The sequence below is a fragment of the Anoplophora glabripennis genome, unplaced genomic scaffold (genome assembly GCF_000390285.2).
Source record: "Anoplophora glabripennis isolate ALB-LARVAE unplaced genomic scaffold, Agla_2.0 scaffold417, whole genome shotgun sequence".
Classification (NCBI taxonomy): domain Eukaryota; kingdom Metazoa; phylum Arthropoda; class Insecta; order Coleoptera; family Cerambycidae; genus Anoplophora; species Anoplophora glabripennis.
In genome coordinates, this window is record NW_019417057.1 from 4,749 (window position 1) to 31,937 (window position 27,189).

Below are 27,189 nucleotides of genomic sequence, written 5' to 3' on the forward strand. Positions count from 1 at the left end.
TAATTTGTACTTTTTGAAAAAGTAATTTCGCCAAAAATAGCTTATTATTTAGAAGACTTGGCAGTTGGCAATGCAATGATGGCAATTTTGGAATTAACTGATTGTGACTAATTTGACTTTGAATCCAGTGAACTTCAACCTAAAAATAAAAGTGACAGATAAAGTGTTGGAAATCAAATGTTTTGAAAAGTCAGTAGAAAAATAGTAACAAATATTAAACAAATTTAATATTGTTAAAATTTGAACAATGACTCGAGATGATAAATTATTTTTCCACAAAACTGTTCAGCACCTGGCACGATCTCTGGGAAATATAAAAAATACACCATGGGAGAAGGTAAATTATTTTCTATGTTCATTAAAGTACTTTGTCCTTTGGTCAGTTTCAATAATTATTGTATTTAATTTAGGTTCAAACTCTGTACTCTCTATGTCCTTCAGATGTACAGAATGGTACACTACTAATAAATTGTCGACAACAAGACGCTGTTATTGCTTTGGGAATATATTTCTTGGAATCTGGGTTACAACATAAAGAGAAAATTTTACCTTACTTATTACGTTTAGCAAAGTTACTAGAAAAAGCTCATTGGCAGGATGAAATAAAATTTAATCCTACAGATCGTTAGTATTTAGAAGCCATAACGAATTTGATATACTTAGGAATAATGTTAATGAAAATTTTTTAGGTATTCCTACAGCAGAGAAATTTAGTTTCTGCCTGCACACTCTTCTTAGTGATATTGGAGTACGATGTGAAGATTCTAGAAGAGAAATTATCAATACTCAAGTAGAATGCATGATATCATTAACCGGTCAGGTTTTAAAAATGCAAGATCCAAACAACAGAAACAGTGCTGCAAAATTATTTCTGTGTAAAACTACATTACCTGTACTTATAGGTTTAGCTAGGGCAATGGGTAGATTTTGTTCAAGTGATCCACCTTTAATTTGTAGATTATTCCCAAAACCAGAGCCCCCCCTCAGCCAAGCAGCTGCAAATGATCAAAATGCTTACAAAAGAAGCTTTAGTAGTTTCAGAAATATTATTCCCAGGAGTTTATCTGGAAACTTGCATGCAGCCATAGATATCTTGGCCGTCACAGCGGTAGGTTTTGTTAGTTTTTATATATATGTCAAAAAATATTGCCAGTTCTTCAGTACATTTTAATATGGCCACCTGATACAATTTTAGGGAGGATATGACACGACGGATATAGCGTATAACTCCAATTCACTAAAAAGGGGTATTTCGATTTATTACAATGCAGGGGGTTATGTTCCAAAGACACATTTTTTTTCAAAGTTTGGTTCAAGTTTCAACCAATTTCCTCACTTAAGAATTAACGATCCAAATGATAAAAAACCTCAAATAATATTTCCTCAAAAGCATTTACATGTTATATTGACTTTAAGTAAGAAACTGTTGACGAAAGAAATGCTTAATCTCTTAGACGAGCAATCAGTTGAGATTTATTCCACAGGCAAGATTCTAATTTTTCCCTATAAAAGTTTCTCTGAAACTATAAATCTGGTGATGGTCACGTTGATGAGGGAGTTACTACAACCTCAGAAAAACCTACCAGTGCCATTTACAAAGGATGTCCAAGAATTTGTAAAAGGTAAAATTAATAATTTATGTAAAATAATGTGTTGATAATACATTCTATTATTTCAGGCTTATATCTAAATGGACAAACTGAATTACAAAGTAGGAATCATGATGCTAGTGAAAAAGAAGACAGAGAGAGTAATTTTGCATTGGTAAATAAATTTAAAGTTAATGTTATGGCAAACGCAGCATGTGTTGATCTTCTAGTTTGGGCTATTGGAGATGAAACTGGTATGTATTAGTAACATATTTATTTTTATATTGCGATACAGACAAAATTATTGAGCTTAATAACAACGAATGAACATCTTTAATTTTAAACACTTAGAAATGTTGCATATATGTTCACACAGTTGATATAAAACACAAAAACAAAGACACACAGTATATTAATCTGATTAATAATAGCCTTTATTTTTGATTTCTTGCAGTTGATTCAGAGTATAACTTTTCAACACTGGTTCACTTTTTAATAATTGTGATAGGTGATGATGAGAGATTTTGATTTCCTTTGTTTTATAAGTACTAATATTGACCTTTTTGTAATTATTTCATGGTTTAATTTTATTGTGTGGTTAACAGTTTTTGTTGTACTTTTTATTAGTAGAGTAATGTATTAACATATATTTTATTTGTAAAATAAAGTAAGCCCATTAATTAATAGCAAGTTGTCATTTTTAACAACACTTTCCATTTTTGCTAATTATTTAACAAGTAAACTGAACATAGTTTTTGATTTATATTGTCTTGAACTTTTGCAAACCTATAAATCATGTTTTTTTTAATATACAATTCTACAGTGCAATTTGGCTACTCAAATCTTTAACTAAAAAAGATTAAAGAATTTTGGCAGTAATCTAAAAATATTTTTTAACATTGTTTACTTATTTTGCAAATGATCACAGGTGCTGATAGTTTGTGTGGCAGACTGACGGAGAAAATCAATTCTAATCATGGATACAAATTGGTGTTGGCACATATGCCACTGTTGATGGTTTGTTTGGAAGGTTTAGGAAAACTAGCTCAGAAATTTCCTAACATTGCTTCCACATCTATTTATTGCTTAAGAGATTTTCTGATCACTCCCTCCCCTATTTTATCGAAATTACATCGACAAGCGAACGACAAAGGAAATAAGGAGAACATAAAAATTACAGGTAATTAATCTACTTTACCTACTAGGACTATGAATAATTAATTCTTAGAGATTTTTTTATAAATTCAAGGCTTTATTGTGAAAAATTGTGTACCATTTTATTTTTCAAAGTATTGTCCGTCTTCTTTTTCCCATCTTTCTGGCAGCATACGAATTCCATGTCAAAAAAACAACTCATCTTTTGATGCTATCCACCAATCGATCCAATTTTTCATATCTTCATAAGATTGGAAGCGCTGCTTAGCCAAAGCGTGTTCCATGGATCGGAACAAGTAATAATCCGATGGAGCAATATCTGGTGAATATGGCGGGTGGGGGAAAACATCCCATTTCAGAAACTTTTGTGGTTTTACTCGAATTGTGTCCGTTTTTCCTTCAATGCACGGCTCAAAAGCATCAATTGTATCAGTAGAGTTCACCAGTGATGGTTTCATTCGGTTGAAGCAGCTCATAGTACACAACACCAAGCTGGTCCCATCCAATATAGAGCATGAGCTTCGAACCATGAATATTCAGTCTTGCCGTCGATGTTGATGCAGGACCAGGCAAACCCCACGATTTTCTAGGCTTAGGATTATCATAACATATCAATTTTTCATCGCCAGTGACAATATGATGAAAAAAGCCTTGAAGCAGTTGTTCACACCTAAAAAATTGCCGTTCAATATTTCTCGAAAACTATTATGCGATCAACAGTCAACGATTCAGGCAGTTCATCTTGCGTTTGACATAAATCTTGATCAAGTAATGCTTCCAATTCCTCATCTTCGAACTTTTTTGGTTCTTTGTCAACTGTATCGAAGTCAGCGCCTCAAAAAAAGGTCGAAACCAATACTCACACATTTTTATCAATGAAGTATGTCCACTGTGTGTTTCCAACAGCGCTCGATGACTTTTAGCAGAACTTTTGTTTGAATTAAACAGGATATGTAAAACTTTCTGCAAATGGTGTTTTGTTGGCCCATTATTGGACATCTTCGGAGCTGAGGAAAAATATGTTATTTTCTCTTCAGCAAAATAACGGATAATAAACATTAAAGCCTAATGACTGAGCTTTGACATACAGGGTGTCCCGAAATTCATGCAACAAATTTTGGTCACAGATTCTTAAGACAAATTTAGGGCACCCGTATTTTTTATTTTTGCCAAGTGTCCCTCTCTTTCGGAGTTACAGCCCCTTGAAGTCCGCCCCAAAGAATAATCTTTATATCTCAGAACACTTTTGTACGAGTATCACTAAATTTGGTACACAGGGGTTTTATGACATGTGGAATCTGAGGTGCTACGTTTTTTGGCGAGGAACCCCCTTTAAAACAATTTTTCGTGGGCCCCCTTGTCTTTGGAGCCAAAAAATATTGATCTCATATTTAAATCTCTTAAAAATGATTATCAGTCCACTATGAAGCCATTAAATTTAGAAACTTTTTGTCTCTTTATACTTTTTTCGTAAAATGCAATGTTTTCGAGAAAAATGTCAAAATGTGATCGAAAGTTTCTAAATTCAATGGCTTTCTAGCTAATAATTAAAAAAAAAAATCAAATTTGCGAGCAAATTTTTCTGGTTCCAAAGACAAGGGGGCCCACGAAAAAGTATCTTAAGAGGGTTTCTCGCCAAAAAGCGAGGTACTGTGAGATTCCAAGTCATAAAACCCATATGTACCAAATTTAGTGATTCTCATACATGGTTTTGAGTATAAAAAAGACTTCTTAGCGGTAGATTTCAGGGGGCTGTAATTCCGAAAGAGGAGGCCAGTTGGCAAAAAGAAAAAATGCGGGTCCCCTAAATTTGTCTTAGGGATCTATGACCAAATTTTGTTGCATGAATTTCGGGACACCCTGTATAGTTAGAGAAGTGTCTGATGCGATATAGCATAAGTGACGCCATCTATTGTAAATCCCTCAAAATTAATTCACAGTCCCAGTATAAATTTGGTAAATTTTAACAAGCATTTTCTAAATTGTAAATTTTTGTGTAAATATGATTTCATAAAATCAAAATTGTTTTGTAACTTCTGGAATGAATACTTTTTTGTTAGCCTATGGGAATGAACTTAAGGCAGAACCGAAAAAGAATGTCTCACCTATCCAGTCAGCCTTCGAGAAATTAAGAGACGCAGCTATAGAGAACCTCTGCCATGCTTTAGGAGCTGCACACGCCTTAGATCCTGATTGTGTTAGAGCTCTTGTGGCCTCTGTATCAAATCGACTCTTTACCGCAGAGAAAAGTGATAGGTATTCTCGTTAACTATTTTTTTAAAATTTATTTATCAAATTGCCCGATTATTTTTATAGCGAATCAACTTTAATTTCTACTAACATCGTCATAATGTTGGGTCACGTGGCAGTCTCCATGAAGGGGACTCCTAAAACTACAGATACCATTCTTCAGTTCTTTCAGCAGAGATTTTGCAGAGTGCCCTCTGCTTTGGATACACTTATAGTTGATCAGCTGGGTTGTATGATTATAGCACAGTGCGAGCCACACGTTTACGAAGTTGTCATGAAAATGTTTACGATGATTACCGTTGAAAGTGGCAGTGCCGCTTACGGTAATGCTGCCAATGATAAAACGCAGTACAGGTAAATAAATCAAGATAAAAATGTTCTCTAAGTGTTTTAACCTCTTATATGAAAATTAAAATATGGAAATATTTATTTTTTGTTGCTTTTAGACATGTCTCAAGAGCCGTCATCAATGCATTAGCTAATATCGCTGATAACATCCAAGGAGAACAACAAATGAACGAACTATTAGGACGATTGTTAGAGCTATTTGTACAGTTAGGGCTTGAAGGGAAAAGAGCTAGCGATAAATCACCGGGTAATAACTTTCGATATTTTATAGACATTTATTTACGTAATCGAATTTTCTAGGTGCATTAAAGGCCTCCAGCTCAGCTGGGAATCTTGGTGTTTTAATCCCAGTTATTGCTGTCTTACTAAGACGATTGCCTCCAATAAAAAATCCAAAACCTCGTATCCATAAATTATTCAGGGATTTCTGGTTGTATTGTGTCATTATGGGATTCACGGCCTCGACTTCTGGTACATAAATTGGTATTTTGACACTAAAAACATAAAAAACTGGTTCGTTCCTCAGGTTTATGGCCGCAGGAGTGGTACGAAGGCGTAAAGGAAATTGCCGTTAAATCTCCTGCGTTAGTATCTCCCACATCCAGCAGATCAGAGATGAGAGAACTCCAATATACGAGCGCGGTAAGGAATGAAAGCGTATCAGTTAACGAACTTCAGGAATTAAGAACACAAATTTTGGATTTGCTTAAACATCCAGCCGATATTACAGCCTACGTTAATAAGTTGTCCTTTGCACAATGTACTTTTCTGTTGAGTGTGTATTGGGTCGAAACGTTAAGGTAATTATAAATTTGTTTCATGTTTCTTTTTTTCTTAATTTTTTTTTCATCAACACAATATTTTTAATATACCCTACGCGCCTAAAGTATGGAATAAATTCAGTAAAAACGAAACAAATTTCTTTTGAGAAAAATCCTCGAACAGGTCAATTTTTAATTTAAAAAATACATATTTAAAAAATATATATCATAAAAGGTGATTTTCAACCGTCATTTATTTTCGAGTAATGACATCATGGACATTGTTTTTAAATAGATTTTTTTCTGATTCTGAAAGATCGTTTCATTGTCGATCCGACAGTATTATTAAAATGTTGCCATCTTACATAGGAAAGTTTTCGAGTAAGTGACGATTGAATGTTAGAAAACCCAAATCAATTAAAATAAAACAGAAACGTTATCAAATTTAGTTTTTCGAAATGCCTGAAGTTTTTTATGGATCACGTAGGTGTAAATCTTTACAGAGTGTCACTGTCATACCGACTTTCTAAGTATTGTAAGCGACATAAAAATTATTGTTGAATTTAAGGAGGTTTGATACCGAAAAAAAAATGGTAAGAAAGTTTTCAAAGCAATTGAAATCTGTTAATAAATATGCAAATTGCCTCGTGTAAAAATATCAGATCGATTGCCAATGTAGTTTTTTTGAAAAATGGTATTAAAAATTATGCTTTTATACACAGGCTCTTATGGGAGTTGGGGAAAAAACTTTGATCAAACGTGAATATTGCTTTTAAAAATGGTTAGGATCGGGAAAATAACATTGTAATTAAAGAATTAAATATTACTAAACATTTTAAAACAATAATAATGTGCACTTACAATGTAATTATTGAGATAATGGAATGAATATATAACGTTTTGACAAATTTTATCAAACATCTGATCCAATGAAATGAAATACGGCAACACTGTCCGCTGTATTTAACGCTTCGACTGACACGCTATATTTGAATAGCTCGATTATAGACCATAAAATTATTCCAGTCGAAAACATATGTAGTAATAATGAATATTAAATAAATTTTTCGTGATCTAATGCAATATACTAGCAATTTGAAACAGATTTTGAAAGCATCTCTTTACAAAACTGACAGTATAGATGTTCTGTCATAATCTTCGATTTGACAAGGCGAAGTCTCACTATCATACACTGAACTTCTTGATAGTTATCATATGGATTCTCAGTTTGCACATTTTACTTTTATCTCATCAATCCACGTTCTGTTTTACACTCATTTTATATTACTTTTCAGTCATTAAAGTAATGACCTCCTTTGTACCTTGGTTGTTCATTCATGTTTACGGAATACGCGCAAAGTTGACAGTAATGACAGTTGACCCAACTTTTACCACTATGCCATGGCAATGTTGCCAGATTTCATCCATAATTTTACAAGCTCTTAATGAATAAATGGACACTTATTCAAATAAAAAGTTCATTGCCGTGCTTTAGACACGAAAAATATATGCAAGCTAATATGTGTTGTATAAATTTCATTTGTATCTATTATATTTAGTTCGCTCGAATCAGTTTATGTAAGGTTGGTACTACAACAAAACTACCGTGTATAAGCATAGGCTTCCCTCGCTCACCGCCTGCCCTGCAAGAGATGTATCGAACATCCTTAAAGTATTATGGCACATTTAACTGTCACATAAAAAATTGAAATTTTAATTCTTATTGGTTGCGGGGATAAGACTAGAACGCAGCATGAAGTTTGCGATTTATTTAATGAAAAACATCCAGATCGCCGTATCAGCCAATCAACAGTCAGTAAGATAGAATCTAAATTTAGAGAAATTGGCAATGTTGTAGATATTCCAAAACCTGGACGTCCAAGCGTTAGTGAAGATCACAAACAGAACATTTTGATAAGTATGGTAGATAATCCTCATAATACTTCACGATTGGTTGCATTAAACAATGAAAGTAGTCCGACCACAGTGCTACGTATCCTGAGGAAGGCAAAATATCATCCCTACAAAATTCAACTTGTGCAGGAACTCAATCAAAAAGATCCCGACCGCAACTTACACTTTTGTGAAATTATGATGGATTTATGTCAAGTAAATAGAGATTTATATCGGCAAATAGTTTTTTCAGACAAGGCCACGTTTTGTCTCAATGGTACAGTGAACCGTAAAACTTGGAGGTATTGACCTTGTTCCAGCGCTTGCAGTAATTTTTCCTAACGATAACCCTGATGTTCCTGATGACACCATATGGTTTCGGCAAGACGGTGCACCTCCGCACTATGCGCGCCTTGTTCGAGATTTTCTGGACAATTGTTTTCCTAGGAGGTGGATCGGCAGACGAGGACCAATAGAATGGCCCGCAAGATCCCCAGATCTTACACCCCTGGACTATTTCTTACGGGGCTACTTAAAGTCCAAAGTGTACATTAATAGACCGCATAATTTAGAAGAACTCCAAAATTGTATTATAGATGAAATACACAGAGTTACCCCAGAAATAATTCATAATGTGCAAGAAGAATTTCTACACAGACTTGCGTATTGTCAAGAAATCGGTGGGTGGCAATTCGAGTACTTAATTTAGGTATAAAACTTAATGAATTGTATTTGCTTGACATAGGAATTGTTATTTTTTTAATGAATAAAATTTACGTTTTCTAACATTCAATCGTCATTTACTCGAAAACTTTCTTATGTAAGATGGCAACATTTTAATAATACTGTCGGATTGACAATGAAACGATCTTTTAGAATCAAGAAAAAATGACGGTTGAAAAACGACTTTTATTTTTCGAGGATTTTTCCCAAAAAAAAATTTGTTTTGTTTTTACTGAATTTATTTCATACTTTAGGCGCGTACGGTAATAATAATAGATTAATATTTCAATTAATGAGTTTTGTCTACATTGTTTTGTTTTATTTGTAATTAATGATTTTTGAGTTAGTTAATTTTTATTTAAATTTCATAACAACAATTAGTTTTTTTATTTATCTTTTGGGTATATTGCCACCTTTGAAAAAAATTTAAAATTAATGAAATAAACCTTTGTGCCAAAAGGATTGATCAAGGGTTATTTTTATGAAAATAGTTTTGCCTATCCAAAGTCTACAAAAATTTCAAAAATCTGTCCGTTTTCGTCTTCTGAACTTTTTTTTTTTGACTTCGTTTTAGTAATATGAGATTAATCTTTTTAATCTAATGATAAAAACAGCAAATCAGTATATAATTATATTTCAGGGAAAACTTTTCAGGTTTTCTTTTATTTTTTCAAATCGATTTTCTTCAATCTTTATTTTCTCCAATCTTTATTTTTCTCAGAGTGGAACACTCCGGAGAACCAAGCCTAGTTCCAATAATCTCAGATTACCTGAGCGACTCGGCCTTGCAAAAAGACAAAGCCGGCATGTGGAACTGCGTTTCTTCTGTCAGCGAAAGGGTTTTCGAGAAATTCTTAGAAGTTATGAAAAATAAGCCCAAAGATGAGGCTAGAGAAGCGGATTTAGAGGAACACGCACAATTCTTACTAGTTAATTTCAATCATCATCACAAGCAAATCAGGAGGGTGTCCGATAAGTTTCTTGTAAGCTTGGTGGACAAGTTTCCACATTTATTATGGAGTCGCAGGTACTGACATTTACTTTATTTAGAAGCTTTTTCTGTCATCGTGAGCTTAATATGGTTATGATTTTAAGGGTTTTATGGACAATGCTGGATATTTTACAAGTTCTCTCTTACTCCCTCCAAATAGACCCAAACCATGAAACACCTACTTTAAGAATTCCTCAAACACCTTATACCATCCAACTGATGGATACACTAGAAGCTAGAGAGGTAAAGCCGTAGTTTAGGAAAATAAAATTTAATATATGTAACAATTTTTAGACCACTATTAAAGATTTCGCTGCAAACTCGGAACGTCTCATAAAAGAAGCTATGAAGTGGGCACCACAGTGGACTTGCTCTCATATCTTAGAGTATATTAATCAAATACCAACTTCAAACATGTGGTATCATTCAGGTCTATCGATGGGTGTGGAGTCCGTTTTACAATGGGGTCCATTAAATATTCACAGTGCTCCACTAAGCATTAGTACATTGGAGAAAAGACCGAAATGTGTCAAAAGCGATTCATCTAAAGTTATGTCGACTTTATCTATGAGGTCCAAATACATAGGAGTTGTGAGTAATTTTCAATATTGATTAAAACAAATAAAACCGTTCTGATTATAGAAACAATATCACTAATATTTAATGTTTTAACGTTATTTGCTATTTTTTTTGTGATAAATGCAAAAATTACGAATACAAATCCGAAGTAGTTAATAATGTAATCATTAAAATTTATCTAGATGTCTTTAAATATTTCGATGTGTCATGGAGCAAATCCCGATGTCAGTGGTCTTCAAACTTTTACGACTTGCGGAACCTCGCTAACATTTCGATTTTTTTGAGGAATTTCCACTCCTAAAAAAAATCTTCACACATTTTTTACAGATTTTTAAATATATTTATAAATACTACGATTAACAAAATAAATATTTCGCTAAGTAAAAATTAAAGTAAGACTTTAAAGTAGTGATGTGAGTTAGTTAATAGCTGATATATATCAATTTTCCCGCCATTTCATCAACAAAGCCAAATTTCAAACTTAACCTTACATTTTAAAGTTGGACTATAGCTCTTGGGTACCTGGCATATCTCCGTCAAAAATGAATATAAAAATCTGAAATTTTAGGGGTGTACTATAGATGGGAAGAACTAAGAGCGCACATAATTTCAAGTCACCCCTTCCACCCTAGGGGGTGCGGAGGAGGTGAGGGGTAGTTTTTTTTAGATGTACCCTATTTATTTTGCGAGTTTCGGATTCTACGCATTCTTGCCGAATTCGCATAAAAACCAAAATCCACCCTCGTATGGACTTTGTCATTTTTTCGATGACCATCGTTCTTGGGCCCCTGGGCATATCTCTGTCAAAAATAAATATAAAAGCAAACGTAATTTCAACTCGCCCCTTCCACCCTAGTAGGTGCAGAGGGGGTGAGGGGTGGTCTTTTAGACGTACCTGCAAGAACGCATTTCCGGGGGTAGTTTTAAGCTCAAAATAAATAGAGTACGTCTAAAAAAACATCCTTCACCCCCCCTAGGGTGGAAGGGGCGAGTTAAAATTACGTGCGCTCTTGGGTCTCCCCATTTATAGTATACCCCTAAAATTTCAGTTTTTTAAGTACTACTTTAAAGCAGTTTCTTTATTATCATAAGTTTTTGATAATTTTTTATTTCAATTTTTATGTCTAATTTTTTTTAAGTATTGTGATATAACAAAGACTAAATTTTCTTGTTCTAGAAATTTCCCATTTTTTATTTGTAGGTTGATAAAACTAAATTGCTAATAAAAAGTGTACTTGCTTATAAACAGTCATTGTATCATATTAAGTACACAACAAAAATTAGATGTCATTACTATCATAATGGGGAAGTTCACAATTTTATTTTATTTTTTTTATTAAATTCCTTTCATCGTAAAAAGTCAATTGCCACATAAATTTTAAATTAATAATTAATAGATTTCCTATAAAAAAATATAGAAATTCAAAATAATTCTCTATGCACTAAAACGAAGTCTTAAACGAAGACGGCTGGTTCTTACGTCACAATCCGGTATCGGTCCAAATCAAATGAGTCTCGGTAGTCTGTATAGTTCTGTGTTCTGTAGTTGTCTCACTCTTACTCATTTGTGTTTATGCAAACTACGTGTGCCGGATAGATTTCACATAGAAAAGCCTTTGATAACACCGTACGCCTCTTTTCACGGCCGAGTGTGGGAGCGAGAGTAACCTACAGCTTTTAATATATATGGATTTTTTGAGTAATTAAAAAAAGAGTAAATATAATCAAAGACAGGGATGTGCTTGAATATTTTTACATAATATGTTAAAATCAAGTGCTGTTGTCGTAAGTAGCAATCGCATATAAAATTCTGCATTAAGCGCATTGCGATATGTACTTTGCTTTTGTCGCTACGTACGAGGAAAATGACTTCGCATAGGTATGTAATTGCAAATGGCATTAATACATCTATTGCCTGGTCAGCAATTTCAGGATATTCCTTATAAATCTCTAGTCAAAAATCAAGGGAAAGGCGACGTAACCAACGCGAAGAGCACTGCGCCAGCTTATAAGTTAAAGCCGACTTACTTGCACTTGCATAAATAGATAAAGCTCTTATAGTAACTTATACGCGTGTACTTATAAAAATAAAAAGTTTTAAGAGTATAATTTTTTTTTGAATTTTGTAATTATCGATAATAAAATTTAAAATTTTTGACTGAGTAGCGGAACCCCCAGAGAGGTTGTACAGAACCCCAGGGTTCCGCAGAACACAGTTTGAATACCACTGAACTAGACTATACCCCAGTTCCAAAATAATAAGCACTTAGTGATATATTATGATCAAACCACAATTTTTACTACTCTATAATCTAAAAAAATAGTTTGTGTATTCTCTGCCTGGAAATAGTAATGTGCTATTCATTTCGCATATTGCTCCAATAATACGTTCAGCCTATGCAAGCACAGTTGAAACATTCTATTGTTACAAACTCCTATTTCTATATTTATTTATCGTTTACACCAGAATAAGAAGGCAGTTATTATATTAAATAAGTGTTAAAAATAGAATCATGTGCGGGAGTTAGTGAAAGGACCGAATTTAATAAATCGAAAACACTGGATGATATCACAGTGTGCATCAGGAAATTTGAGTATGAAACGTGGATGTCAGTGAGTGATGCTATGAAATTGTGCAGTTTTTTAACAAGTGTCAGTCAAAACTGTTTAAAATGTGGCGAAAGTGTAAAAAAGCAACGTTGACAAAATAAAAATTTAAATTGGCAATAATAATAACATAATAGTAATAATATCTCTACCCTTCATTCTAATCGCAAGGATTAGCCCAGAAGTTGAAGTCGACTTACGGTGGTAAGCCCTTACCATTCAGTGCGGGAATGAGGGAAATCTGGAAAATGTCATACATTAGTGGAGTGGAAAGACGCCGACTGGTATAAATCTCTCACATTGACCCAAACCAACGCTCTTTCATGCCACTATACCCGCAGAGATGGTGCTTAATTCCTTTCTACGAGTATATATGATCTGCAGTCTTGCGGCCATAGCGATTGAATCGGCAACTGCCGATGATGCTAAATTAATATGCGATCCCTAGGAATATCATGGATTTTATTTCAAATAAGCACTTCCAACATTAAAGTTCAGGAGACAAAAATTTACCTATTGATTACATATGAAATAAATTTTTGTAACTTGAAACAAAATCAATAAAGTATGCTAATAGAGAAGAACTCGGAGAAGAATGAAATTGTAGTAGGATGAAGAGAATATTTTGAAAAAGTTATAGTAGCGTCGATCAGAAACAAAAATTTATTATCTTGAAGAAACATGGATTAAATGAAGGACAGTTTTAATAGATAAAAAGCATTTTTAAAAGGATTTTCTATGACATTAAGTACATCCTCTGGAAAAGAACTAATAATTACATATATTAGAAGTGAACGGGGATTTTGCTATAATGGTTTACATGTTTTCAAGTTGCAACGAACAGTATATCACCATGAAGATATGGATAATGGGGTATTTCTGTAAAAATTATCTACATCCATTTTGTCTCACATTAAACGTGATGCACAACCATAATCGTTGAATAGAAAAATTGCCCACATCTACATGGAGAAACGAAAATATCATGGCATGGTTGAACGGAAAACATGTTGAATACCATGCCATCTTTGCTTGTGAGTGCAGAATTGCTGAATACATACTTTATATAAATAAAAAAGTAATTATGTGAGATAAGTGAGGTATTTGTTATTCTATATTTAATAAATTTTGAAACCCTCTAAAATGATATGCGCATGGAAATATGTTCCCTGCATGCTTTACTCCTTGCACGGATCTACATGTCGAGTATGAACTTACTATTTTGAAACAAGTATAAAATAAAAAATAAAAATGTTTACTTTCGATAAGAATCTTTTAATACTTATGTTATTATTTCGATCTTAGCATAGAATCTATTAGCTATTATAGATTCTCAGCTTCAGAATAAGATTATTTAAATTTATTTAAATGTACACATCATTTGAAACATATTTAAAAAAATGAAAACTGCAACTTCAGTTTTAATTTAAATTTTATTTTAGTATCTGTAGTGCTTCGCACATAGAACAGTTCTAAACACCATTTTATTCATTAAATATCATTGTTAATATTGTTTTTAACAACGCCAAAATACATGTTTTAAGAAATTTATTTGTAAAATCAGACAATATTAATAATATGTGGTTAGGTACATAACTACAGTGTGATCTTCATATATAGTAGGCATGTTTTACTTTCATCACTGAAAGCGATTGAACCATTCACTAAAATGTCCCATTATTGTGTGCAGGTGGTAGGTATACGGAATGTAATTGGTTCAGACGAAAAAGACACTCTAGCGGATGTTATTCTTAAACGAGTATGGGGTGCTTGTAAAGAGAAATCAGATTCCTTACACAGAGATGCGCTTTGGCAAGCTACAGCACTGTTGATTTCCACATCGGATTTAAACAGGAATCTTCTTCACTGCATCGCTTGGTCTCAGGTAAGTTTCCAGTAATAACACATGTATTGTTTCTGATCGTCAAATTTACTCCAGGTGGAATTATTTACTGTGGAAGCAATGAGAACTGCCGTGGAGTGCTGGCAGTGGTTGATAACCTCAAAACCCGAATTAGAAATTAGATTTTTACAGGAAATGGTGTCTGCGTGGAATTGTACTGTGCAAAAGCGTCTTGGCCTTTTTTCTGTTACACCACCACAAACCAGTCCTTTAGCTGCCTACGAAGGTACTTAGCAATAGTTACTGGTTTCAAATTGTTTATTTTTAATTTTTTAGGTTGTAGGTTGGAACCCAACCCCCCTTTTGTTAAGCCGCATGGCATTTGGGTTCAATTTATCTGTGATTTAGTAGAAACTACAAAGTATAGCAGTTACGAAAAGGTGGAAATGTTAGCAAGTTTAATTCACCACTCATTGGCTATGTGCGTCGGGACAGAACCACCATGCCAAACTAGGCATGTTGCTGCGATAGGAGTACGATTTAAGTGAGTTGTTGGATAGCTAAAAATATTCATAAATATTTGAAATGGGGTTAAAATGTTATAGGTTGTTAACGTGTGGGCTCTCGTTACTGCAAGGAGACATTTTGCCAAAGAGTCTCGCGAAGAATGTATTACGTGAAAGGATATATTGCAGCTGTTTAGATTACTTTTGCAAACCCGTCACTTGTCCCACTCAAGATTCCACAGAATTGCGAGAAGATATCACAACTTTAGTCAGATTTTGGCAAACGCTACATTCCGATAAAAAGTACTTGAAAGCTAGTGATGTGGGAGGTAAGAAAACGGATAACCCTTGTTCTAATGCACGTATGGACAGAATGCGACATTTAAGCAAGTTTTGTCTGGCCCACCATTACTTTTTTATGTACGAAGAATAAGAATATTGTAAAAAGCATATTCATAGCCACATCGTGAAATCCTCAAACCTTAACCTGTTCACTGCCCCAGACGTATATATTCGCTAAAAATTTATAGGGCTCAAACTGCTCCAGACAGATTAATTTGCTTGAATAGTTAAATTGGATCAGGCTGCTCAAACCGTATATATATATACGCAACCATGCGTATTAGTGACTCGGTTATTGCAATTGGTATGGCGAATTTTTGCGGGCGAGCTTAAAGCGATTGTGACAAATATTTTTATGGAAAGAGGTACTGGTAATAATACCAAGATTGTTCATCTTTCTTTCAGTTTCTATTTAGTACAGCTGTCGATATACTGTATTTTATTTAAAATAAAATCGTAATTTAACACAACATAATGTAAAACTATAAGTGGTCTAACTGCTCCAGACGTATATATTTGCATGCGATAAACTTTTGCGCACGGCGCGGTAGCTACGTTCAGACATATTGCGCAGCGAAAGGGTCAATATAATTAAAATTCAAAAATTCAAAAATTCTTATAAGACATCATACAATGCATAAGACAGGTCAAACATTATAGTTAAAATGAACAGTATGTATAAATATAAAGGGTGTCCCAAAAGTACGCAGGATTTGAATTGTGCGCCATTTTTATTCCGAAAGTTGGCAGTTAGACAAAATGGAGTGCTATGTGACTAAAAGTGCGAGTAAAAGCTGTGAAAATTCATGACAAGTATGGAGAGTGTGTAGCTGAGACTATGTGCAAATTACATGTAATTTTTGGTAGACTAAAACGTGCACCAAATAAAACAACTGAAAAGATTGGTTGGCAAATTTGAACAACCCTAGGATGGTAGAATTGTTGAATACGTACTTTGTATACGTTTTTGACGTGGATATGACTATAAAATAATTTCTACAAATGGATGTGATGCCAGAAATAGAGATTTAATAAAAACGTGAAACACTTTCAACTCATAATTATTTTGTGGGTAGACCAATTGGGATGAATCGAGTGAATGGAAGCTAAAATGGGTTCACATCTAACATGATACAGTAGAACCTCGATTATCTGGGCCGGCTGGGACCAAACCGTTGCTGGATAATAGAAAACACGGTTAATCGAAATAACGCCCAAACTCACCAATTTTGCAAAAAATATGAACTTATTACACATACCTATTACATACATTTGTACATATGTAGGTAAATAATATGTATGCGATAAACAAGCAGAGACTCATCTTTTTTTTTTTTGTTTCTGAGACCTTTTTTTGCCCCGCCACGGATAATCGGCGCACAGATAGCGGATGATCATAAACATTGCAACGCCCAAAGAATCTGCCACACGGATCAGCCGTGCACGGATAATTGGGGTTCTACTGTACAAGCAAATGTTGTAACTTTAAAACTGTTAATATGCGTGTGCTCTCAAAATGACCCTTGAAATAGGTCCTTCGACCAATTTTGGTTTGTATCTCAGTAATTAGAAGTTGTAGAGATGAATCATGCCTCATCGTGCATTTTTTGTTTTAAGAAGAAAAAATCAAACGGCGATTGCCTAAATCTTGAAGAACACTATTTTACGAACAATTTTAGACTTCATCAAAATCAGTGACTAGTTACACTTTAAATATTTACTAGAAAGGTAGGCAAGTCCGCTGACGCGGTAGGCAACTTCCTCTCGAGCTCCACGGTGCATTCTCTGTGGGTTAGTAAATAACATATAACATTTTTCAAAAAAAAAAAAAAAAGAAAAAATGGGACCCACCCGCGATTCGGACCCCGGAACTAAGTGGACCTCAGGGTGTGAAGCTCTTTTTGAAATTTAATAACAAATTGTTTTCTGTTTAAATACGTTTAATATAACTTCTAACGATGGCACTGGACTAGAAAGAAAATGTCTGACTATACTTTGGAGTTTCTCAGTTCGTATTATACCACCTTTGTTGTCGTTTTCCTCTGAATAATGGTCGTCACCTAGACAACAGACATGTCTACCGGACAGTAACTGCACCTACGCAACCTGTTGATGGCTTCCAGCTATGAAAAAACGTTCAAATTCACAATTAGACGCACTGAAGCCAGATCACACTCCATTCACTTCTTCAATGTTGACTTGCACTATCTCCCTCCACTAACCACATGCGCTGTTAGTTACCGACACATATTTTTATATACAGATACATGAATATTACAGGGTGGGCATGTTAGAAACTTATGATTGTGTCGGCAGGATGCAATCTATTACAAGTTTCCTTTTTTTCTAGATTTAGATCTAGGTCCAACAGCTCCTTTTTCTTCCATACCAAATAACGAGTTGGCAAAACCAGGCGAATTTAATAAATCGACAAGTGGTTGGATTAACACGGTACCACTGTCAAATAGTTCAGCTACTTTGAGCAGGAGGTCGGCTAAATCAAAGAGAATTCCAATGGCCGATAATTTTGTTAAGTGCTATTTAAAGAAGAGGAACTTGATTTTGGAATTATTGGTAAGGCCAAAACTACAAAAAAAGATCTATAAAAAAATGCACGTCGAAGAATTATTGTTTCTTTTAATCAGTATAAAACATTTATATTTGTTGCTCAAAGTTCTATGTTGAGAGAATTTTTTTCGTGTTTCACAAACAATTTAAATAATGAAATGTCTAGGCAGTGGAGATCGAATTTCTAACGGTATGGCACAATCCTACCTCAAGACCAGAGCTGTTGATACCCGGAGAGAATAATACGGCATCTTGGAGAGCTAAAACAATTACTGATAAACAGTGGCATGATTACACACGACTTGCATGGGACATATCGCCAGTTTTGGCAATTTACCTTCCTACCAGGTAGAGTTTTTTTTTGCACTAATCAAGCCTCTGATTCATCACAAATTTTTCAGATTTAGGGTAAATGAGGCTATTATTAATGAAATAAAAAGTCAGGTCCAGATAAATCCAACATGTGTATCCCATGTATCAGAGGCTTTACAGTATCTAGCAACAACCGAGGCTATTTTAAATGATAGCCCAAAGTTGGTACATATGCTTACGTGGGCGAGAGTATCTCCTATTCAAGTAAGTTGAAAATTAGTAATGATTTAATAAAATTAAAAGAATGAAATTAATACTATCAAATTTTAGGCCTTAGCTTTCTTCAGTCGCCAATTTCCGTCCCACCCCATTTCTGCGCAGTACGCAGTGAGGGTCTTAAGTTCTTACCCCGCAGATGCTGTTTTGTTCTACATTCCCCAACTTGTCCAAGCATTGAGGCATGATAAGGTACGACATAATATAAATAAAATTTAACAGGAAACTAAAAATTATTTTTAGATGGGATACGTCATCGAATTCATAAGATATATTGCGAAAAAGTCACAAATTGTCGCCCATCAGTTGATTTGGAACATGAAAACAAACATGTACATAGATGAAGATATGCATCAGAAAGATCGTAAGCTTAGCAGGAAAATAAACTCATGAATATGTTAATTATTGTTTCTTCCAGTGATACTCTTTGAACTGTTAGAATCTCTAACGAATAGTATAGTCGGTGACCTATCAGGGCCGGCTAAGCTATTTTATGAACGGGAATTTGATTTCTTCGGGAAAATTACGAATATATCTGGTGAAATTCGACATTATCCTAAAGGTGGTGAGAGAAAGCGGGCATGTCAGGGGGCTTTAAGCAAAATAAAGGTACACATTCTTTTTGTTATTAAAAATAGTGAAATGTTTTATTTATTGTCTAGGCCAAAATACACAGGGTGATTCACAACTTACCCAAAAAATTTTAGGAATAGAATTTTTGTAAAATCCTTATAGTTTCCGAGAAAAAGATTATTGAAGTTGTAGTATTTTCAACCCTTACATCGCTGGGCTGCTATTAGCCCAGTAAATGAAAAAAAATTCGTTTCAGATTGAAACTTGGTTTATTCGTTAGTTTAGGTGATAAGCAGTAATATTTCCCAAAAAGTATCGGTTTAAAACAACAAGATCCTTGTTTAAACAATGATTATAATGTAAAATTGACCAAAAATTGAGATTTTTAAGTGTTAAGTGTTTTAATTTACTTACCCGTCTTATAATATAATATGTAATTTAATGTTAAAAAATAATACTATTATGCATAATACATCCAAAAACTCGATTCTCATTAAAATAAACTTGTAAAAAATGTAATTTCCTGAATTTTTTTACATAAAAATGTTTTTTAAGAAAATTGTTTATTGGTACCATAGTGAAAAATGAATTCTCGAAAAAATGTGACAAAAAATTGTTTTTACAAAATTAAGGGCTCACATATACCTGGGTAAATTGGGAAAATCGATTTTTCAAAAAGGTGCTCATTCGAAAGTACTGTCCTTCAGTGTCTACCCTGAAAATTTCACAAAGAAATTCGCAGTAATGACGAAGTTATAGTGTTTCGTAACTGTCCTGGTAAGCAACGAATAACGGTCGGGCGCAGGTAGACGCGTCCTTTGTCATCTGTTTGGCTATAGTCTACGTCTACACTACACGATTTGGGTGTTCTCGCCCCTGTTGGATTCTACGTATTTATCGTCCTTTATACATATAGCAAGAGCATGTTCCGACAAGTTCCGACAAGTCTAGAGACGATCCGTCATATGGCCCAGGAATCGATGATTTCATGTAAGTTTAAAAATAAACCAGTTATTCCATTGTAAAGTGGAAGCAAAACTTTAAACGCGTTTTACTCAAAACAGTATTTTCAAAATCGGTATCAGTTAATATCTCCGCAACTACTGAACCGATTGGGATCAAATTTTTCAAAGTTATGCTTCACACAATAATCTAGTACTTATCGAGCCCTTTTTTCGATATTTTACATAGTTTTTTTTTTCTTATAATTACTCAACAATTTTAAGGCGAAAAACCGCCAATTTTATGCAAATGACTGCCATGACCCGAAAAAATTGAATTCGCAAATTCCGGCTCGATAAGTACTAGTTCTGTCTATCTACTTTGAGAAAATAATTTTTTTTTTTTTTTTTCAGATAAGAAATGGCGGAGGCACGTCTGGTACCGCGAACGCTCTCGAAAAAAACACACCCCGGAAAACGACTGCAATTTTTTTACCATTCAAAATTTTCGAACCCAATTTTCACACAATTTATAATAAATGCCATACTTCAAAATGTTTATTATGGTTTTTTAAAAAAATGCAGTTTTATACACGAAAAAAAATCTTAAACATAACCCTACTTCTAGGTGCTCAGCTATATGTGAGCCCTTAATAGTTTATAACAAATTAATAATTAATTATTGCAAAATGGACCGTGTAAATGTTATTATTTTCATTCGCTACCCCAGATTAAAAACGTTAAAATTGGTCCACAATTACCAGATATCGCAAAATTTTCGGGCAGTTAAGATTTGTAGTCTCGGAACGTTTCTGTCTTATTTCCCCCACCACATTTCTGGTGTAAAAATGTATTCGAGGATGTTCTTTAAAGGGTTAAAAATTAATATAAAATGCATTTTTTTCGATATCTTTAATTGTTATTACAAACACGGTCGATAGCCGCACGGTTTAAGGCGTCCGTACTTAAATCGATGTGTCGATCTGCCCGGGTTTCAAATCCCGCGGCCGGTAGACCGTAGATTAGCTATGCTTGTACGGAGGATTGGCACCCTCTGTGCAGGTATGGTAGGGTGGAAGAATGTTGGTCAATGTGAAAGATTGGCACCGGTTGGCATTTGACCACCCCCCTAATTAATGAGGTTTTCCAGGTTTCCCTCATTCCTGGACTGAATGGTGGTTAGGGCCTACCAACATAAGTTGTTCCTGGGCGCAAATGCGGCCTGCGTAATAATAATATGCCGCCTCCTCTCCCCACAAGTCTCCGACTTCTGGGCTAATTCTCATAGTTAGAATGAGGAGTAGAGATATTATTATTATTATGAAGTTTAAGGGTTGATTGATTTATTCCCGAAATTTCAAGTCTTAATGTTTATAAATAAACAAGTTATGAATTTAAAAAAAAATGCTATAGGCTAAAAATGGTCCTAGAACAATTATTTTTTAAATTAGTGAAAAATTACCAGAATTACAAATATCAAAGCGGCTTTAAAAAATATTCATTTTTTTTATTAACGAAAAACCTTATAAACAAATTACACTATTTGTTTATACGCCGTTTTGAGGAGGTTAGCCTATGAAATTACAATTTCCAATTCCATATCTTGATATCATATATCATAAGTCAAGACGAAACAAATGAACCCTCGTAAGGCTCTTTATTATAACGCTAACAACCGCGTTTTTGCAATTGAAAAAATGCTACTTCTAATAAACAAATGCAAAAACTCGTAAACAAATAAATATATTTTTACCAAATTTTCAGGGTTTCTTAAGCGTAACAAAATACAACCTTTTACTGCAGTTTAGAGACGATTTATGCTTTTTTTTTCTATTTATAACAAATTCAAATTTCCCTGTTTTTTTGCAATTATTTAAACAAATTGGTAATGGATTTTAATTTAGCAGGTCTCAAGTGAAGCGTTTTTTTAAAAACCTATAAGTATAAACAAAAGCGAAACCTCTCGTTGGAAAGCGCCTTTTAATTCAGCTAAAAAACTCAATTTTTGGTAATTTTTACATTATGTATAGTTATTGTTTAAACAATGATCTTGTTGTTATAAACCGATACTATTTGGGAAATATTATTTCTTTTTGCCTAAACTAATGATTAAATCAAGTTTCAATCTGAAACGAATTACCTTTTGATTTACATGCATTACAAATTTCATTTACTGGGCTATATAGTTTCTAGCATCATTGGCGTTTTGCGTTGTGTGCAATGCGCTCTATCTCCACGTGGCCCCAGGCGATTCCGAATACAGAAATCCCTTAGTACTAGTATTAACGTTTTTGCGATAGTGTTTACATTAGTTTTTCAAGTGTCAAAAATGGATACCTAGCGTTGTAATTTATGGTGAAGCAAGACAACATTTGTGTTAGTTTGTAGAAACTGTGTAAGACGGGCCCAAATGTGTTTACACGTTGGCGGATAAAATTTTGAACAGTTGTAACATCAGGTAAATTATTTTATTAATTAAAATCACAAATTAATTTTATTAATTAATAATAACTGTAGTGGTGAAAGCAAAATGGGTGTTATAAAATTTTAATTATTTCTTTCCTTAGGAAAGAAATTCTTTCAATTTTTTGTCTGGTCATTTGCTGCCGTGCCGGTTGCCGACTCCATGCTTCACCTTGTGCAAGGTCAGGTTTTACAGTCGACCAGTTTGCAGTGCCGTGCAGAAGTGTATTTTTCAATAATTTTTTAACTGCTGTTTTGGATTTTTATTTACAAATTTGTATTTGTAAGAGTTCCCTGTACATTAAAAAAAATTTTTTTTGATAAGTTTTGAATCACCCTGTACATTTTTAGTTTTATATGTTTAGGTACTCATCTCATTATTTGCTATTAAAAAACTGTCATAAATGGTTTGATATATTTTTTGTCTTCTTCAATAAACGTCTTTATGTATTAATTATGATAGGTACAATCAGGTTGCTACTTACCCAGCAATCCTGAAGCGATGGTGTTGGATATCGATTATAACAGTGGTATTCCTATGCAAAGTGCTGCCAAAGCGCCTTTTTTGGCAAGATTTAAAGTGGCTAGATGTGGAATTAATGAATTAGAGAGTATCGCTATGGCAGTTTCCGTTAATCAGGTATATACTGTAACACTTCTGATCTTAAATATTCTACGTACTTTTTAAACATTTTAAACACATTTTTGTTTTAGACCCGTGATCAAAGTCTTGGTCCCGAGATGTGGCAAGCAGCTATTTTCAAGGTAGGAGACGATGTGCGACAAGACATGTTGGCCCTGCAAGTTATTGGTATATTCAAGAATATTTTTCAAACTGTTGGTTTAGATTTATATCTATTTCCTTACCGCGTAGTTGCTACAGCACCAGGGGTAAGCTCGTTATATGATACTTAAACTATTGGTAATATTTATAAATTATTTTCAGTGCGGGGTGATTGAATGTGTACCGAATGCCAAATCTCGTGATCAGTTAGGTAGACAGACCGACATAGGAATGTACGAATATTTTTTGAAAAAATATGGCGATGAAAGCACTAAAGAGTTCCAAAATGCGAGGAGAAATTTTGTCATGTCGATGGCTGCTTACAGCGTCATAGGTTTTCTCTTACAGATTAAAGATAGGCACAATGGCAACATCATGTTAGATACAGAGGGGCACATTATTCATATTGGTAAGTTTACAGAATTAGAATTACAAAGTAGCATCGACAATTGTGTTTTTTAGATTTCGGGTTTATGTTCGAGTCTTCACCAGGTGGAAACTTAGGCTTTGAACCGGACATTAAACTTACAGATGAAATGGTTATGATAATGGGGGGTAAAATGGAAGCAGCTCCGTTTAAATGGTTTTCGGATCTGTGCGTACAAGCTTACCTTGCAGTCAGGTAAAATAAATACATCTTTTTGGTCGAGTAAAGATATGAAAATTAAGATAGTTGCCTTAAAGCTTCGGTAAAACTATGACAAAAAAAAGAGTTGGTTGATTGGGCAGGAAAGTGTTACTTCCATGAAAATTATAGTTTTGTGCACTATGTCCAACATAAGGATGTTTACCATGAAGATTTAAAAAAATTAAGATACAGGGCTCAAGTTAGAAAGTTGCATCATTGGGAGACTATCTGGTATATGGATTTCAAATATATTTGTTTTTTTTTTATTTTGAGAAAATTGAATGTTTCATCTTTCTGAATATTTTTTTTCTGATATAGCTAGAGCAAACAGAAAAGACATATGTGATGTGCTAAACCATACTTTAATTGCGCCATCTATTAATAGGAAGTTCTACTAAAATGTCAATGACTCCTACAGGGTGATAAGGAAAAAAGTGCAATGCATAGCACCACATGATAGAGGACCTCGAAACATATAAAATTTGATATACACTTATGTCTAAAATTCTTTTGTTTTCAAGATACAGAGTGTTAAAGAAATTTTGGGAAAATATCAATTTTTTTTTATTACTCGCAATTAAGTGGAGGGAATCTACTGACAATTACATAGTATCCTCTACAGGTTCCTAACCAGTGGTGGAGTTAGAGGGTTCACTATGCCTAAATCAAATTAATAAATTGATATGGCCTTGCAAAAATTATTATTTGAACTTTTTGCGATAGATAATATAATTCCTTTTAAAAGTTCCTCTTAATTTGTCAACTCCACCACTGGCTGGCAACCTGTAGATGATATTATGTATCAATTGTTAGTACATTCCCTCCACTTAATCGGAAGTAATGAAAAGAAATCAATATTTTCCAAAATTTTTTAGCACTCTGTATCTTGAAAACAAAAGGAATTTAAACCTAAGTGTATAGGAACTTTTAATATGTTTTGAGGTCCTCTATCAAGTGGTGCTATGCATTGCACTTTTTCCATGTCACCCTGTATAATATAGTTAAACAATCAAGCAATGTTAGAAAGGGAAATACTAGATGACGACAGCCAATAGGGAGACAGAGGAATTAGTTAAATATGGATTTTGCTTTATTATTATTAACAACGTCCATAGTCTGGTACATCATAAGTTAATAACAATGGTGTTTGGTTAGAATTAAAATTTTTAAAATCAAATAAAAATGTACATATGGAATGACGAAACGCTACACATTTTTTTTATGCAAACGCCCCATTGTAACAAATAATGAAGTACCTACAACATATTAACGAAATAGTTTTATCTGAACTGTAGTTCAAAATACTTTGAACTTTTTCTAACTAGAACGTTTAGTTTTAGTTACTTTTTTAAATACAAGGCCATACTTAGAAATATTTTCAAAACTTCTGTTGTTTGAAATGTATCTAAAACATAACAGGGGACAACAAAATAAAATCGATGAAAGTTTCCTTTGACCAGACCACATGCATTATATGTTTTTGAGGTTTTTGAGGGTTAAGTATATCTGTGAATTTCTTTCTGGGATTAGTGACAACGTATTCTCCACAAACGACTCAGAAATTGTCTACGCTCTTATTGCACAATATCCTTCGTGTAGTATTATACTCGTCAGTTCCCCACTAATGTAGAGCTGTGGTTGCTTGATAACGCCTGTATTCCCGCGGTCCTACCCTGACCAGTCGCCGACTTGCATTGTATTTTTTTTTTGTGCCTACCATGACGGTGTAAGCACCATAATCCATAGACTCTGCCGGATCATGTTATAACTCTGTTGCTCACTGTCACCACGTGATGTCTTGGATGCAAACCCACGAAAAAATCTGAGATTCGGTGTGAAGTCTCACCTGTAAGTCCCTTTGTTACCGCATTTTGGAGTTATTAGGTTATAGAGTTTTGGGTTATGAGATTCAGAGTACGAGTCTCCCATGTAAGTCTCCAGTGCTACATTTTGCAATTATAGGGTCATGGCGTTTTTAGAATTAAGGGTTATGGGTTTTTGCGTTTTTGGGTTCTTGGGTCATAAGGATATGAATTTTGATTATGTTGCAAGGTTGATATTGTTGAGTATCGTTTTTATCTACGTTTTGAGGTTAGGAAAAAACCTGACGTGAGGAGGCAAAACGGGTCACGGATTCAGTTTCAGTGATCTCAAAAACATATAATGCACCTGGTCTAGTTAAGGGAACCTTTCATCGATTTTATTTTGTGGTCTTGTGTAATCAAACCACCACAAGTGACACATCAGTTAATAGTACACTCGAAACGAAATGGCAGACAGCAAATCTGATATTTTCATGAGAAAGTCCAGAAAAGGTTACCAAATGAGTTCCTTTAGATTTATCTAAAAAGAATGAAGAGTATATCTATCCGTTTACGCCATATCAATGGCAAACTTTTCTTTAATTTGGGCCACTATATTTTTAAGTGCTTTTAATATTTAATATTCACATGATACACTCTCAAAATTGCTTTTATGGCAAAGCCATTATTTAGACTGGCTGTTTTTTCTTAGTAAGCATTTTTAATTTTTTAAAGTGTGTCATTTGATATAAACATTTTTTGTAGGCCTTATCATGAAGCAATTATATCTCTTGTTTCGCTGATGCTAGACACTGGCCTACCGTGCTTCCGAGGACAGACTATAAAACTACTCAGGGGGAGGTTCAACCCCTCAATAACAGATAAGGAGGCAGCCACCTACATGTTGCAAATTATTAGGAATAGTTTCCTTAACTTTAGAACTCGTACTTACGATATGATTCAGTATTATCAAAATCAAATTCCATATTAGTTTCTTCTACTAACTCAAGTAGTAGGTGAAGACAGTTTTGGACAAAAATATTAACTTTTCCAGTATTCTCCTAATTGGAATATACACAATGTAAAATTTTCAGGTCTTTGCAATTTTATCAGAAGCAAAAAAAATTAAGTATTATCTGAACTCTATCCCTTGAATGTATAATAAAATTTCTCCTTGATGGCATTGTTTCTGTACAGTTAAAAAATTTTAATAGCTCAATTAAGTTGTTGATTTTTTTATAAAATTTATCCTAGT

General features: G+C 33.9%; 1 protein-coding gene across 2 annotated transcripts; it reads left to right on the forward strand.

Annotated features, from left to right (window-relative positions):
- LOC108911746 (phosphatidylinositol 4-kinase alpha) lies at positions 1-26,925 on the forward strand. Of its 2 annotated transcripts, XM_018716752.2 has the most exons (30): positions 1-337; positions 411-624; positions 690-1,108; positions 1,196-1,622; positions 1,679-1,843; positions 2,044-2,097; positions 2,518-2,769; positions 4,805-5,000; positions 5,061-5,348; positions 5,441-5,589; positions 5,643-5,813; positions 5,869-6,142; positions 9,441-9,746; positions 9,815-9,953; positions 10,005-10,301; positions 14,587-14,781; positions 14,836-15,025; positions 15,076-15,283; positions 15,345-15,574; positions 17,938-18,161; positions 18,322-18,503; positions 18,557-18,731; positions 18,798-18,935; positions 18,987-19,107; positions 19,162-19,352; positions 23,184-23,360; positions 23,435-23,611; positions 23,667-23,913; positions 23,967-24,126; positions 26,700-26,925. In XM_018716752.2, exons 1-30 carry the CDS (start codon positions 248-250, stop codon positions 26,923-26,925), a joined length of 6,282 nt encoding a protein of 2,093 aa, XP_018572268.1. In that variant the 5' UTR covers positions 1-247. The 2 variants fall into 2 exon arrangements, with proteins under 2 accessions (XP_018572268.1, XP_018572269.1); XM_018716753.2 differs by lacking the exon at positions 2,044-2,097 and having other exon boundaries at positions 2-337.
- The last annotated feature ends 264 nt before the right edge of the window (positions 26,926-27,189 follow it).